We start from the raw sequence: 14,736 nt of genomic DNA on the forward strand, positions 1-14,736 counted from the left end.
GCCCTTTGTTTAATCTGGGGTCTTCCCCAAAACTTTGGACAGTGATTTAAGGTATTAGAAATGGTGAAAGTATTGTTCGTCTCCAAACAGTATTGTTTACATTTAACCTTTGATAGCCTTGTTTGTCACGCAATTAGTTTTTCTGCAATATTCCGCTATGCACTGGTTAATTGTGGGTAAAAATTTCTTGAGACATAATGTAACGTTATGTAAACAATGTGGAGCTCTGTTTAATCCTGAATGACATTGTTAATGTCCTACTCCGAACTGAGCTAATGAAGACAGTCAATAGAAATGAAATGGGGTTTAACGTCCTACTCCTATGCTGGGCTAATGAAGACAAGCATACGCCATACAGTGTGCTATGAGGGAAATTTTGCCCGGGCAGCGGCACTATCGCCTACTCTTGTATCGAATTCCAACTGTCAAGGGATCTTTTACGTGCATTCCAATGTATACATGGGACCTCGGTATTCCGCATCATCCGAAGGACTAGACAGCTGTCCTTTTCAGGCCCTCCGTCCTGCATCACTGACAAGAGTGAACCACGCCGGAAAATCTGAATGAACTTTCTCGGCCAGTGCAGGAATCTGAACACCCGGCCTCCAGGCTAGCGAGCCAGCGTACTAGAGTTATAAAACCTCAAGATGAAACGACTAGTGTTACTCCGCCTTATGGTCTATCCCAGAATCCAGTATTGTGATTTGATCATACTATACAAGTTTATTATTGAAATGGAGATACCAAAAATAAATCCCAAAGTGACCTAGTTTATTTTGCATGGAGTTTAAACTGTGTTACTACTGTATTTTCTTTCTGAGAAACATACCATATTTTGAAGTACCAATAAAATAGTAATTTTCAAGCATATTTTATTCAATATTCTGTACAGACATGATTAAAAACAGTAATAAAAATATGTTTGACCTACTAGTGTACAATGAATAAAATAATAATAAATGCTACATGTAACAACTGAATAATTCCTGAATACTCACTCTAAATGAATATGTATTCAAAGCATTGATTGATTTTCAATAAAATTAATTGGTAGTATAAATATGTATACAGTTAAAGAAATACAAATTTTTTTGGCTACAAATTGATGTGTCATATTACCCTGTAAAATGACAAATGTGTAAATTTAAAGATACATTATGTAAGATTTACATAAAGAGCTAGCCGTTCTTGCTATAAATTACTTAATTATGAGCAAAGTTTTGACAAGATAGTCTTGATCTTCAAGTACCAATCCTATGATAATAAACAAAGTCTGAAGCCACCCTATGGTCAAAAGGGTTGATTATGGGCTTTTCATGTAAATAAATGTTGAATTAATATAACATTTGATGCCAGAAAAAAGACTTGTGATAGGTCGATTTAGCTCTTGCACAATAATACATCTTTAAGCTCTATACATCATTTAGGGAATTTCAATCCCTTGTTTCAAAAATCAATTCTTAGAGGTCGAGATATTACAAAATCAAAATTAATCTTAGTTTCGAAACAAATCATCATTAAGAGTAACCATGTTATTCTATACTCTATGTTTGGAGGAACATCGGCTGTTGTAAATTATATAAGCAAACTACATATAATTTATAAGGAAAACGGAACAGTATGGGCACACGTTTTGATTGTTGCCCTTGTTGCACGTTTTAAGACCGCCTTTTCTCACTGAATATCAGCTTATGGCCCTATGAACAAAATGTACAAATGAAGAACTAAATGAGATGTGTCAGTTTTAAGAGAGGGGGGGGGGGAGATACATCAAGTTTTCTTTCATAATAACTATGAAACAATGGTAGCTATTCTCCTTTCAGTAAGGATAGGAATGGATTTTAATGTCTCGTCAACACAATACTCTGGTTATTTTGAGACTAACTTAATATTATTTTTTTTCTAATGGCCAGATGTCCAATGTTATGGAGGAGAATTTTGTCAGGACACTGGTATTTCTGTCTGTTATCTGAACTCCAGTGTTGAGGTTGACCGTGCCTTTTCTTTTCCTGACTGTAGCTTGTCATTCCTGACAACTGGTAACCCGGCTAAAAAAAAATCCCACACTTCTTGACCTATGCCTCTAGGGAAAATACTTTTCACATTTATATATGGTTAACAAAGTAAACATGCTTAACAATCAAACATCTGATATTCATAGAATACTTATAAAACAAATCAATCAATTCAATATTATCATAGATTCCCACCATATTAAACAAACGGTTTCCATGGCCTTTAGTAACAGGACACAGTTTTGTGGAGTGACTGCACAGTAATTGCATTCTATAGACCTGTGACTTTATTCACAAAAACTTCTTTTAAGGCCCCAGGCCCCCAGTTCACAAAGCATTCTCAGACTTAAGTTAAGAATTTACTCAAAATTGTTCGCCTTATTTTAACTAAAATATAGCCCATTATAAAACTTTTGTTGTTTTAATGTATCAAATACATCAATAAGAAACTGTGTGCAAAGTTTTGTGTTTCTGGATCAAAGATATGTCTCATAAACAGTGATTGAAAGTTGAGTAAATTCTTAACTTGAGTCTAAGAATGCTTTGTGAACTTGGGGCCAGAATTTTTACAATCAAAGTACAGATCTTAGTTCTTAACCAATAAAAAGACTGGATTCTTAAAATATTTTAATTTAAGTAGATATGAATAAAGCTGCTGTGTATAAATTAGACCAAGTAATTACACATCCATCATATCACCCCCACTTAATCAAACTGAAATCTGTGAATTAAAGTCTCAATATACCATTTTATGCAATAGGAATACTTTGTGAACTAAAATATTGGGAAAGATGAATCTCTAATACGAATCAGTCCAAATACGGTTCAATTCTATTCAGTAGTTAAACAAATATGTGGAATTGAAATTTCATCGATCTAAGTTGCTCGCTATGCAATAAGCCTGTTGCCATTTTGTTGTAGAAGAACATTTATTAACAGGCCTGTTTTAAATCCTCTTGAATCCATGCCAGGACAATATCTAACGTTGGTATCTTGATATTGTTTTCTTAATTAAATGTTAAATAATCAATCTGAGTACATATTAGTGTGTATTAAGCCGTGATAAATGTGATATTTTAGTGATAAATGCAAATGGCACATCAGTAATTTAATTATTTATACAGAAATTCTTTTGCTCTGAATTAGGAAATCAATTTGTACATTTATTTGGAACTATATTTTATTGCCCATTTGTAATTCTTAAATGAAATGGTTTAATTCTTAATGGAAATGGTGTAATTTTTAATGGAAATGGTGTAATTCATAAGTGAAATATTGGTCACTTGCATTATCAAATCTACAATTCGTTTTCAGGAAGATGATATTCAGACAATCCTACAGCAGACTTGATAGAATCCCAGCCACAAAAAGAACATGACAGGTCGTTTCTAGCTTAAAATAAATCGCCAATGGAGTCTTGCCTTAATGATAGCTCCCAAGATATTCATTTTATTGATACACCAATATCTTGAAACTAACATGGCAGTGGAGTAAACAAATGTACGACAAATAGAAAGTACTATTCTGTCTTAATAACTAAACAATACACAAATGAGTGAATCAATACATGATTTAATGAAACAAATGATCCTTTTAAGGTGTTCGTTAAAATGTTGATATATTAGTACAATGATTAACTATACAAATGCAATCTATATGCATGATTGAAAACAACTTAAAACTGGATAGATACAACAAGGAAAATCAAATGAACCGATAATGTGTTAATTATACCACAACACAATTCATTTAACATTCGAATTCTTAACATTGTCAAACTCATCATAAAATAAATCGCCCTGTTTTAAACAGATTGGACTATATATAACTTAAAACTAACAAGTTTTTATCTTTCATTTGTGGTTCATTCTCCTCAATTATTGTTCATCTTCATAATAAGCTGCCCAAAATAACTACCATATAACTTCTTTATTATACCCTCTCACGATATTATCTGGAAAAAAAGATTGAATAATGAGAAATTATATACAAATGAATTATAGACAATTGGGAGCACTTAGTCTAATGTAACAGTGAACTTAATCTAACATTGTGAAAACCTTTTCTTTGAAAGCCATTACAAGTTAAAATTGAGTAAGCAATGATAAGACAATTTTTCCCCCCAATCAGAACAGCTGAGACATTTGATTTCTTCACGATTCTAAATTTTTGATTGCAATGCTGTCAATTAGGAAATGTTCAAGGTTTTCTGTATTATATAAAATAAAAGACATTTATTTCTGAATTTATTTTACAGATATTGTCCAGTAGGATGATGAACCATTTTGACGATACTTACTTGTTTAACTGTGCTTTTAATAAAGTCTTTTCTATCAGATAAATCAAAGGAAGGATATTTAGCATAAACCTGGAATATAAAATATTTATTTTAGAAAATATATTTAATGATTTCAGACGTGACACCCAATCTTCTTCGAACTGATAAATGATGCCTCATTTTGGGCTACCCTACTAGAAATTTTTAATAAAGTAGATTGAATTAAATCCCTCATCATTAGCCATCTATTGTTAGAATTTAGATATAGGTGAACCATAATCTTTCATCAAAAACATAAAGGTACATTAAACTGTACAGGCACCTGCTGAGGCCTGGATACACTATAAAACTGTGTGCAGGTAGCACAAGATGAGGCCTAGATATAGTATAAAACTGTGTATAAGCATGAGTCAAAACCAAGAATATAGGGAATATAACTAGTATTAAAGATAACTATTTACCTGTTTAACTACTGTTTTCATTGTAACTTCTTCTAAATCAGCTCCATCTAATATTTTCTCTATAACTACTTTTATTTCACTATTCTATAATATCAATTAGAAAATACAAGTAAAACAAACATGTAATTAAATGTGTTCCTGAAGCAATCTGATTAAAACACAGATCCTATTTCGTTTCCAATTTTGTATTTCAAAATTTCGTTTTACTTTACTTGTCTTTACTCAACTAGGATCTGGAGGAGTTGTTATATTACCGACGTTTTGGTTGAAGTGAGGGATAAGCCAATGAAACAGTCCGTTACAGCGACTTCTTGACGTTCCAAGCACGGAACTGTGGGTAAACCATTAAAAACGCCAACGCCGATTGATTAATCAATGTCTGACCCCTGACACGACCTTAGAGTACAACTTGTCAGATTTTCATGTAGTGTAGGGAATTGAAAGTATAAAAAACCCGAAATGAAATATAGATCTGCATATTAATCAGATTGTTCCTGAAATTACTAGCAAGAAAAGGACACTAAGACGTCTTAAGACATCCAGACATTATGTAAAGTCTGCAGAAAATTTTGCTTTAAAATATAGTAATATGGAGATAAAAGGAAACAAATATTGCTTCTGTTGAATATGAAAATATGTTCCTGACTTCCAGTTTATTATCTGCTCAATATAATTTACAATAGTAGTAGTTGTACTTACAGTTGGAGGTTCAGAACTTATTTTACTTAATGGTTCATCATCTGAACTTTCATCATCAGACTCTACAACCACTTTCTTTTTCTTCGCTGCTTTTTCTTTTTTGCCATTTTCTTTACTTTTATCGGCTTTGGGTTTTACTTTTTTCGGTGTTTTATTATGTTTTACTTTCTTTTTTGGTGGCTTTAAAAAAATAAGAGACAGACATTAAATATACAGCACCGAGCCTAAAATGATACAACCTGACAACAAGTGAGCAAACCACAACATGCAAAACACAAAAAAGGACCATTTTCCAAACAATGTATTATTCTAATCCTTATTTCATGATCGACTGTTTGTTTACAAAAATTCTCAATGTCAGTACATGAAAGTAAATCGTATAGATCTATTCAATTCGTAGAAATGAGGTAATTCATAAATGCAACCCGATTTCATTAGTCCCGTCGGAGTAGAATGTTATACCCTATTTTATTTCATTTTACATAAATGCAAAACTCTAAACAAGGGAAGTAATCAAATGACTTTAAAAAAAACTGGACATACAGTTGACTACTTCCCAAGTATCAGTAGGGTAAGTTAGATCAGTATGTGAAATTATTTAAACAGGATTATGTTAGTAACTTTCCCTGGCCATTGTTGAGCATGTTGACACGATTTAGAAATGAACAAACAACACTAGATTTGCTTTTAAAAAAGAGGGGGACCAAAGTAAAGATGTCTGAGTTACTATAAAAATGAAGGGCAGAAGTTCTTTTTCAAAAATTACAACTGCATTACAGCATTGGCAATGAAAAAGGGAGATAATCAGGATAAAATTTCAAAAGCATACCGCCACTTCTTCCTCTTCCTCTTCCTCACTCACATTCTCATCATCATCCGCACTTTTATCTTCATGATTATCCTCTTCGTCATCATCATCATCTGATAAATCAACATCTTCTTTAGATTTCGTTTTCTTACCTTCTTTTTTACTTGATCGTTTACGTTTTTCTCCTTTAGCTTTCTTACCACTACTTGAGCGCTCTAAAATGACAATATTCAAAATTAACAACTTAACACTTGACAAATTACAATAAGGCACTACAGTTTCAACACTTTTATAATTAGTCATTTGGGCCATACATAAGTGCACATATATACATAATTAAGGTTCAGGGGCTATGAATTTCTGCAGAAAAAAGATGGAACTGGAGGGATCCCATCAATGAAACAGAAATGCCATATTAATGTTTTGTTTAAGCTATTATTATAAATTCTGATTGAGATTGACTATTTACAATTCTGTTGACCCATTCAGTAATTAACAAAGACTCTATTTTTTTTTTTTTTTTAATCATGTGTAAGTAACCCATTTTTTATCATTTCTCTTTTTTAATCATGTGTAAGTAACCCATTTTTTATCATTTCTCTTTCACTAGAATAGTATTAGCTAAAGGTACCAATACTCAAGTGGTTATTTTGGAACTAGGGTAAATTTACAGACCCTAATTGTTGATGTTTTCTAGTATGTAACCGGTTATAAATCTCTTATAACTAAGTGTTGCAGTTAACACATTCAAATTGTTTTTCTCTTGTGAGCTCACTATCAGAAATGATTTTTCTTAGCTGAAACTGGTTTTGAAATAGAAACAGGCTTTCACATCAATAGGACTGCATGATTTTGTGAATGACTCTTAACAAACTTACTGGGCTTTGGTTTTGGTAATGGTTTCCCCGAGTTTTCTGGATGAAGAAGAAAAGCCATTAATCGATAAACAATATCCACTTTCTGACCAGTTCTTTCCAAATCTAATATACCACAAGCTGACTTTAACTGAGAAATTGTACATCTGAAAATAAATAATAATATAATTATAGTACACTTTCTTCACATGTTTTTACTAATTATTCCATTTAGTAAGGAAATAACTATCTCTTACGACAAATTGAGACGAATCTGACAAATCATGACAGATTTTAATTAAAATGTATGTCCTATATATATTATTCAGAATAGGTCTGAACTTGGACTTTCGTTGATAAGGTAGGTCTAGCATTATTTTGAATATATTATATAAAAACATAGGTTGCCAGGGAAAAAACATAAATCGACATCATGTAAGTTATTTGAGAAGTCCATGTAAACTTTATACTGTAAACTACCATAGGCACATCGACAGTCTTGTACAAAAAAATCAAAGGCAGTAACTTTAGCTAGAAGTAATTATTCAAAAGAGTTACTGTTATAATCGCTATTCATTGCAATAATCGAAACAAAGATCAACAATAACTCTACAAATTCTCATCAGAAATAGCCTAATGAAATTCAAAACATCTCTAGGGCTAACTAATGTAAACATATAAACTCAGTTGATAACTGCAGAGAGAGAGAGAGAGAGAGAGAGAGGGGGGGTAACCTCCACTGACACAAACTAGGTCATTTCAGGACTAACACATGGTTCAATTTTATTTCGATAATTCGCTAGCGCGTAGGGGTCTTTAGCCGTGGGAGGAACCAGCGGACCTGGAGAAAACCCAAGGGGTTGGACAGGCGACCCTACTCCGCAATCGAAACCATGGCAGTTGACTCAATGACAGACCTTATGATACAGCACGCACATGCTAACCATCCCGCCATCAACCCCACCTGATAACTGCAGTATGTGATTAGTCAAAGACTAACATTTATACAGACTGGGGGAAGGGACGGCAATATACAATCATTAATCTCATTTTTATGTTGGTTTACAAAAAAAAATTATTTTCTTGTTGAAAAACAATACTCTAAACTAATCATAAATCTATTCTTAAAGTAAGGCTATAGTTACTTACTTGTTTATAACTGCCATCTTTTTATCGTATTCTTTATCTCCAGATTCAAACGCATACCCACAAAACTGTTTGATGTTCTTTTTTATCTCCTGAGCCTAGACAAGAAAATATAATATTCAAAGAAATCACGAGTCAAATTCAAGCAAGATCTAGGGAATGCGCATTTAACATTCCGGAACTGTACTGACAATCGTGTAAAAAGGGGGACTTTTGGCTACAACACAGCCAACGCCTGCATAGGATAGTACATGTATCCTAATCAACCATGACAGTTGAAACATAATATTTGTAGGTACTAACATAACTGTTATAAGGCCGAATAAGGTGTCACTCGATTGTAATTCTGTCAATTCAGGACATTCCATTTTGACAATGAAACATCCCCCTAATGAATTCTGTCTTTTATGGAGAATAACTCTACTTTCTTTTCTAATAATTTAGTGGACTAAAAAAGTCGATGAAAACCAGAATAATCTTAGATACATTAATTTAGAAATCTTAACCATCTTTATCTCTTGTTTACTGTATACAACATGACATTTTTGTCACCAACTAATTAAGGAAATGGACTTTTCAAACCCAATATTCAAATAATGTGGGATTTTGTAGTAGACGCCTTACTTGCTATTGTTTGACTGTCCTGAAATTGTCCAGTAGCCTATTACGACTACCGGTCTGGATCATTTGTGCTGTAGTCTGAGAATACAAATTTTATGGAATACTTACAGAGCCTTGTCTGTTAAATAATAATCTGTGTAAAAATTTGAGATCATCAGCTTTATTTTGTTGTAGTTTTTGTTCAACTGAAAAGAAAATATTGGCACTCAGTAACTCGAATTCTTTTAAAATACTTTGTTCTTTTGAGTTGTATATTTTTCTCAAATCTAAATAAATGACAATTAATACATGATGATGTTAATAAAAACTTACTTCTTGTTGAGTTGTATATTTTTCTCAAATCTAAATAAATGACAATTAATACATGATGATGTTAATAAAAACTTACTTCTTGGACATTCTCCTAATTTTGTTCCCTTTCCTTCAGGTATTTCAATTTTCTTTTTCTGACTTGGTGTAAAGTTTCCTCCAGCTGGAAGTCTATCAGTCTTTTTCCTTTCTCTTTTTCCTGATTCTATGATAACTGGTCTTTCTAATAATCCGGCTAAACGAACAAATATACTAATTTAAGTTCATTTACTTTCAGAAGTCTGACATTAGTATTCAAGATTTTTGCGCAAGGTCATAAACCCTCTTTGACTGTGAATGAAACAATGGTTTATCATCATAACATAAAGGTAAAAACTAAAGTTTCGTTAAGTGAATTCATTCCTGCAATCTGAAATTTGAACTGTGATCAAAGAAATCCATCAAGCTTCATGTACAATAAAATAACTTAAAATTCTTACGAGGCAATTCTTCCTCTTCATCTGGTGAAGTCACAACTTTTTTCTTTTTGGATTTTTTAGGTGACGTGACAGGTGTGTTGTTTTTATTTGGAGTATTTGGTTCCGATGATGGAGGACTGTCGATCGCTGGCATATCATTTTTAACTTCTTCCTTAGAGTTACTGTTGTCACCACCTCCCACATCCATACTAACAGGCTTCTTTATGTTTTCTTCAGGCTAGAAATAAATGAAACAGAGTTTAACCTCATTTGAATAAGCGTTTAGATACATTGTATCATTATACAATCTACACAAGCATCCTAACAATGTTTATAAAATCAAAAGGCCTAAGGACTGTGATAATATGTATTGTCCTTTTACTTTAGCATTTTGTATTTCTGAATATGAAAGCATATTGTAAGGCAAAGGCAGTAGTTATGGGGTAATTTTGTAGGCACAATATTCCAGACTCAACAACAAATATAAGCTTAGACATTTAATCCATGTACATTAAAAAGTAGTTTTTATTCATAATCATCATTCATCATTAGATGGCATCTAACCTACATTTTTTTTATTTATTCAAACATCTAAATTACTATCTAAAGAACATCCTTCAGTCTTTTTTTCTAGTTTAGATTTAAATCAAGAGTATCAGTGGAGCACTGCAAGGCTTTAAATATAAGATTGAAATGAATACTACTGTAATTTTGGTTCAAGTCTTAGTTATTGAATCAATATTATTTTTACCATATTGCAGTTTCTTTTATTGAAAAAAAAAAAGAGCTAATCTAGGGTTTAGAATGCCGATTAATTCCTGCACCCAGCAGAGTAAAGAGAAACATTGTAGTGCCTACAGTACAACGTAAAATCCATTTTCGCATATGTAGCATATGTTAAGGTAGAGCTGGACGATATTGGTAAAATCAAATATCGTGATATTTCCCAAAAAAACGACGATATATCACTATATCGCGATATTTTAGTTTTATTATAAAAAGCTAACGATATACCGCGATATATCACAATATCCCGATATTTTAGTTTTATTATAAAAGATGTGATTATATAAGTGTTAAAAACAGGTCATTCCCTCCCCCCCTTAGGGTACATTATCCCTGTTTCAAAAGCACAGACCGAGAATTAAGTTCAAGGGTTACTCGTGCAATGTTTTTTTAGGCTTTATTACTGTTCGATCAGCTTGAGCTTCGCAATGTTCCGCAAAATGTTGAATAACATGTGGGTATGAGTAGACTCAAAGAACCAGACGTAATATTTCCTATTCCGTACACTACAACAGCGTGTAACTCTGGAGTTTGTCTAAATCTCGAATATCTAGACGCAATTTAGTTTTATTTACAAATAACATTTTACTTTTATTTAAATCGGCTTCAGTTTAAAAATTGGCAAAAAAAACCCATCCAAACACACACACAAAATGATAGTTAACTAACAAACGGCATCATACATTAAATGAAAATAACTGTTTCCCAACAGTGCCAATGATAAATCGACCGAAGACGGCGAAGAGAAGATATTACGCAACGACTTACTTGGCTGGTCATTCGAGTGTTGCACAGCATTAGTGACGGGGTTGACATTATAATGACAAATTCCAACGGCAAGAGGGGAATGCCTCTATAAATTAAATAATAATTTTTCAATTATGAATTTATTTATCAAGTTTAATAATCGAGAAAACTACTAGACTAGTCATGTATTTAGTAGGCCTTGTCAATGAACAATTAAGTGACAAGTCATCGATCGTGACGTAATGCCGTAAATTGTTGGATGTCAATCCCATCCCAAATGCAGCACATAATATCGTGATTATATCGTGTAAAATACAGGTATATTGATATAAAAACACACAATACGATATATCATTATACCGCGATTTTTTAGGTGGTTTATAAAATATCGGAATTCAAATTTTAATATCGCGATTTATCGAATTACCGAAAATATTGTCCAGCCCTATGTTAAGGAGAATACGGTACCATAATGGCAAACTGCCCTGCCTGTATGATTTGTAACGTAAGTTTGATCTTGACAATACAATCATCTGTACATAAGTCATAACTGAGGATCCAACATAGCATGATGCAAAGACACAAAGTTAGATAAAAAAAAAAAGTAAAACATTGATTTATTAATTTATCAATATTAATGAACTAAACATATGTAACTGCCACTACTGACTACAGTCTCTGGTAATCGACATATCAGTGAACAGGAGTTATCTTCAGAGGCTGGATTATTCAGTCTAGTCAGTGAGAAGGACAAATAGATGGGTAGCATGTTTCAGTCCCCCATCCTTTCGAACTACACAAAAATGACAGTTCGCACTTAGACAACTTTTTTTGACTCAGTTTAAGACAATAACAAATGATAAATAAATAAAATATGGTTGTATATTTAGCATTACTTCATTATTTATCTGTTAGTGTTATCAAATAGTACACGAGCTTGATTGACCGATCACTGCGTGAAATGGAAACAACACACGACAACGATAATCGCTGATTGGCTACTTGTGTGTTTATACATCCACCAAAGGACTGTAAGATTTCTTTGCACATACTACAATAAGCTTTATTTGTGTTGAGTGGACACCCCATTTCTCTCTCTCTTATCAGCTTTAATTATCCCGTTTTGATCGTTGCCATTTCTAATATTTTCCGAAAAGACTTTTCTTTATACAAACTAATTTATCGATTGGTACTGCTTTCTACTGCAAGCTTGTCAAGGAATGCATATCAAAGTGCAACTTACAGATTATTGTTAAAATTCTGAGTGCCTTATAAAAACTGTGCATGCTGTGTAAATATTTTCTTTTGAGGTTTGCGTACATCATTTTCAAATAAATTTATCAACATATTATTCCTTTTTCTAAAATATATATTACCTTTACTGGAAATGATGATTACTTTATCAAAGAACCATTACTAATGTTTTATTGTTTGGATGAGCCTTTTAAATGTGTTTTATGTTAATATTTTCTTTCATGGATTGAATTGGCCTATTTCAAATAAATTTATCTGCTACATTTTTATTTTATTTATATCAAATACTGTGGATTCAAAAATAGTACAGATACAAAGAAATACATATTATATAAAACATTCTTTTCGTAAACATTCAAGATTGAAAATATTGGAGTGCCCTTAGAGGTCGATACAGTGCATGATCCACGGGCTGTAGGACAACATGATAACAAAGGATAAATTTTACCTAGTTCATCGTTTTTGGCTTATTTTAAAGGAGCTAAATCACCAATATTTCTGACCTAGAAATTGGGCCAAATTGGTTGCACCGCATATAATTATGAAATCTGAATTTATATGAACTGATTTAAATTCAATTGTTTCTGTTTTGACTCTAATATCAAATCAGTTAGGTCCAGCGAAATACGGCAGGAGTCTCAACTGAATAGAAATTTCGAGCGTCTGGTTATTCCAGTCTATTGCGCATGCTCTCCAGATAAGTTATGGCGTCGCCGTATGACATAAGTTGTGGAATATGTCTAGCCTCTCTCTTTCTGGTCACTTGTTACAAATGACGATGAAACGCACTATGGTACACGATTCGTGTACCAATGGTAAAATGTTTATTTTGTCTTAAATATTGGATATCAGTCTGTCTTTTCCCGGTAAGATAACAGCATCAATGTTGATTTGAATTGACAAATAATTTGTGTTTTCAACGAGTAAGACTTTGGATGATATTGAGTTAGATATTTAGCTACTTTAAACTAATTTGACTGGGGAAATCCTTTGATGGTTGTGTTCAATATTTTTTTTGGGGGGGGGCCGAAACTGGAGAGATTGAAATGTATGTCATATGTACTACTTAGCTACGAGAACGTAACTAAAAACGCTGCTACTGATGTGCTTGTTTTTAGCTACGATTGGATGCCTTTAGTTCAAAGTGGCAAACTCAATTTCTTTATTAATGTATGTACCATCTTAAAAATAAGTTAATTTTATACTATTAGTACTTATTACACATACGCAGTCCAATCTACTGAAACAACAATCATTTATCAGCAAATATTGACAAAGTAAAACAAGCGTTGTTTTTATTAAAATTGATTCAGACGTTCATAATTACGCCGTATTACTACAGCGCAACTCTGATCAGATTGGTACTTTGATTGGCTATTGCACACGAGGCCCCGCATTTATACAGACGTAAATTTAAAATGTCGGAAAAAGCAATCTAGACTGTCGCTTTGATTTAAAAAAGGATTTGTACCCGTTTCAGGTAGGATGCTTAATTGTAGTTGGGTGTGGCAGAAATATTATAAATAACAATAACCAATTGTTGTTTTGATTAAAAATATTGTCAATTTTGTTTACAAATGCCAGGTGCAAATCGCTCCCGCATGTGCTACACTGAAGGTAATAGCATCATCCCTTATCTTGAAACACGGAGGGTTGAGAGATTAAGGTTTGTTATCTAATGTACTACTATGTTATGTAATTTTGTAATTGAATAGCTATAATAGGCCTACTACTAATAATGCCATGGCAGGCACTCGATGCGATGGCGATTATACCAAAATCAATCTTGTCAACATAGTCTCTGCATTTCTGATTATATTAATTATATATATGATTGTTTTCTTTTAAATATACCACCGATTTAGTTGAGGAAAATATTATAGTCTTTTTTTTTTCTTATGTCGTATCGTCTCATCACTCTGGTTCAGTTCTAGATTGAGATGAGAATGGAAGCATTAGAATTTGTTTATCTATTATTGTCAACTTTTACAGGATAATTTACGATTTGATAGACGCAGGATACGCTTACAGCTTTGCAAAATATTTCTTTGTCTATATCTTTTTACAAATAATTATAAAGGGGACCTCTTCATTACCTCTGGAGACAGGTCTGCATCTTTATTTTCGGAATCAGACATTGTTGCAAATGAATCGAATGGCGGCAAAATGGCGTACTACTTAAAACTATCCAATCAAATTGACCCTTACAAAATCCAAACAAAGGTCAAGGACATATTTATTGATATTGAACCAAAATAATAAAAAAAAGTTTGAAAAATTAAAGTCTTAATTAATTATTC

General features: G+C 32.6%; 1 protein-coding gene across 1 annotated transcript; it reads right to left on the bottom strand.

Annotated features, from left to right (window-relative positions):
• Positions 1-855: 855 nt before the first annotated feature.
• Positions 856-14,621, bottom strand: LOC126818631 (protein DEK). The gene is made up of 11 exons (XM_050546153.1): positions 14,533-14,621; positions 9,671-9,887; positions 9,271-9,426; positions 8,991-9,067; positions 8,265-8,359; positions 7,140-7,282; positions 6,283-6,476; positions 5,454-5,633; positions 4,755-4,838; positions 4,315-4,383; positions 856-3,969 (listed from the first exon to the last, which is right to left on the bottom strand). The coding sequence occupies exons 1-11, from the start codon at positions 14,572-14,574 to the stop codon at positions 3,958-3,960; spliced, it is 1,269 nt and encodes a 422-aa protein (XP_050402110.1). The 5' UTR covers positions 14,575-14,621; the 3' UTR covers positions 856-3,957.
• Positions 14,622-14,736: the final 115 nt, after the last annotated feature.

This window comes from Patella vulgata, chromosome 4 (assembly GCF_932274485.2).
Source record: "Patella vulgata chromosome 4, xgPatVulg1.2, whole genome shotgun sequence".
NCBI classification, from domain to species: Eukaryota; Metazoa; Mollusca; class Gastropoda; family Patellidae; genus Patella; species Patella vulgata.

Bases quoted from the DNA above. Each gene is read 5' to 3' on its own strand.
- LOC126818631 (XM_050546153.1), bottom strand. From the start codon at position 14,574: ATGTCTGATTCCGAAAATAAAGATGCAGACCTGTCTCCAGAG. The intron at 9,888-14,532 runs GTAATGAAGAGG...ATTTATTTCTAG, and splicing joins ATGCAGACCTGTCTCCAGAG to CCTGAAGAAAACATAAAGAA. The intron at 6,477-7,139 runs GTAAGTTTGTTA...TTGTCATTTTAG, and splicing joins ATTACCAAAACCAAAGCCCA to AGCGCTCAAGTAGTGGTAAG.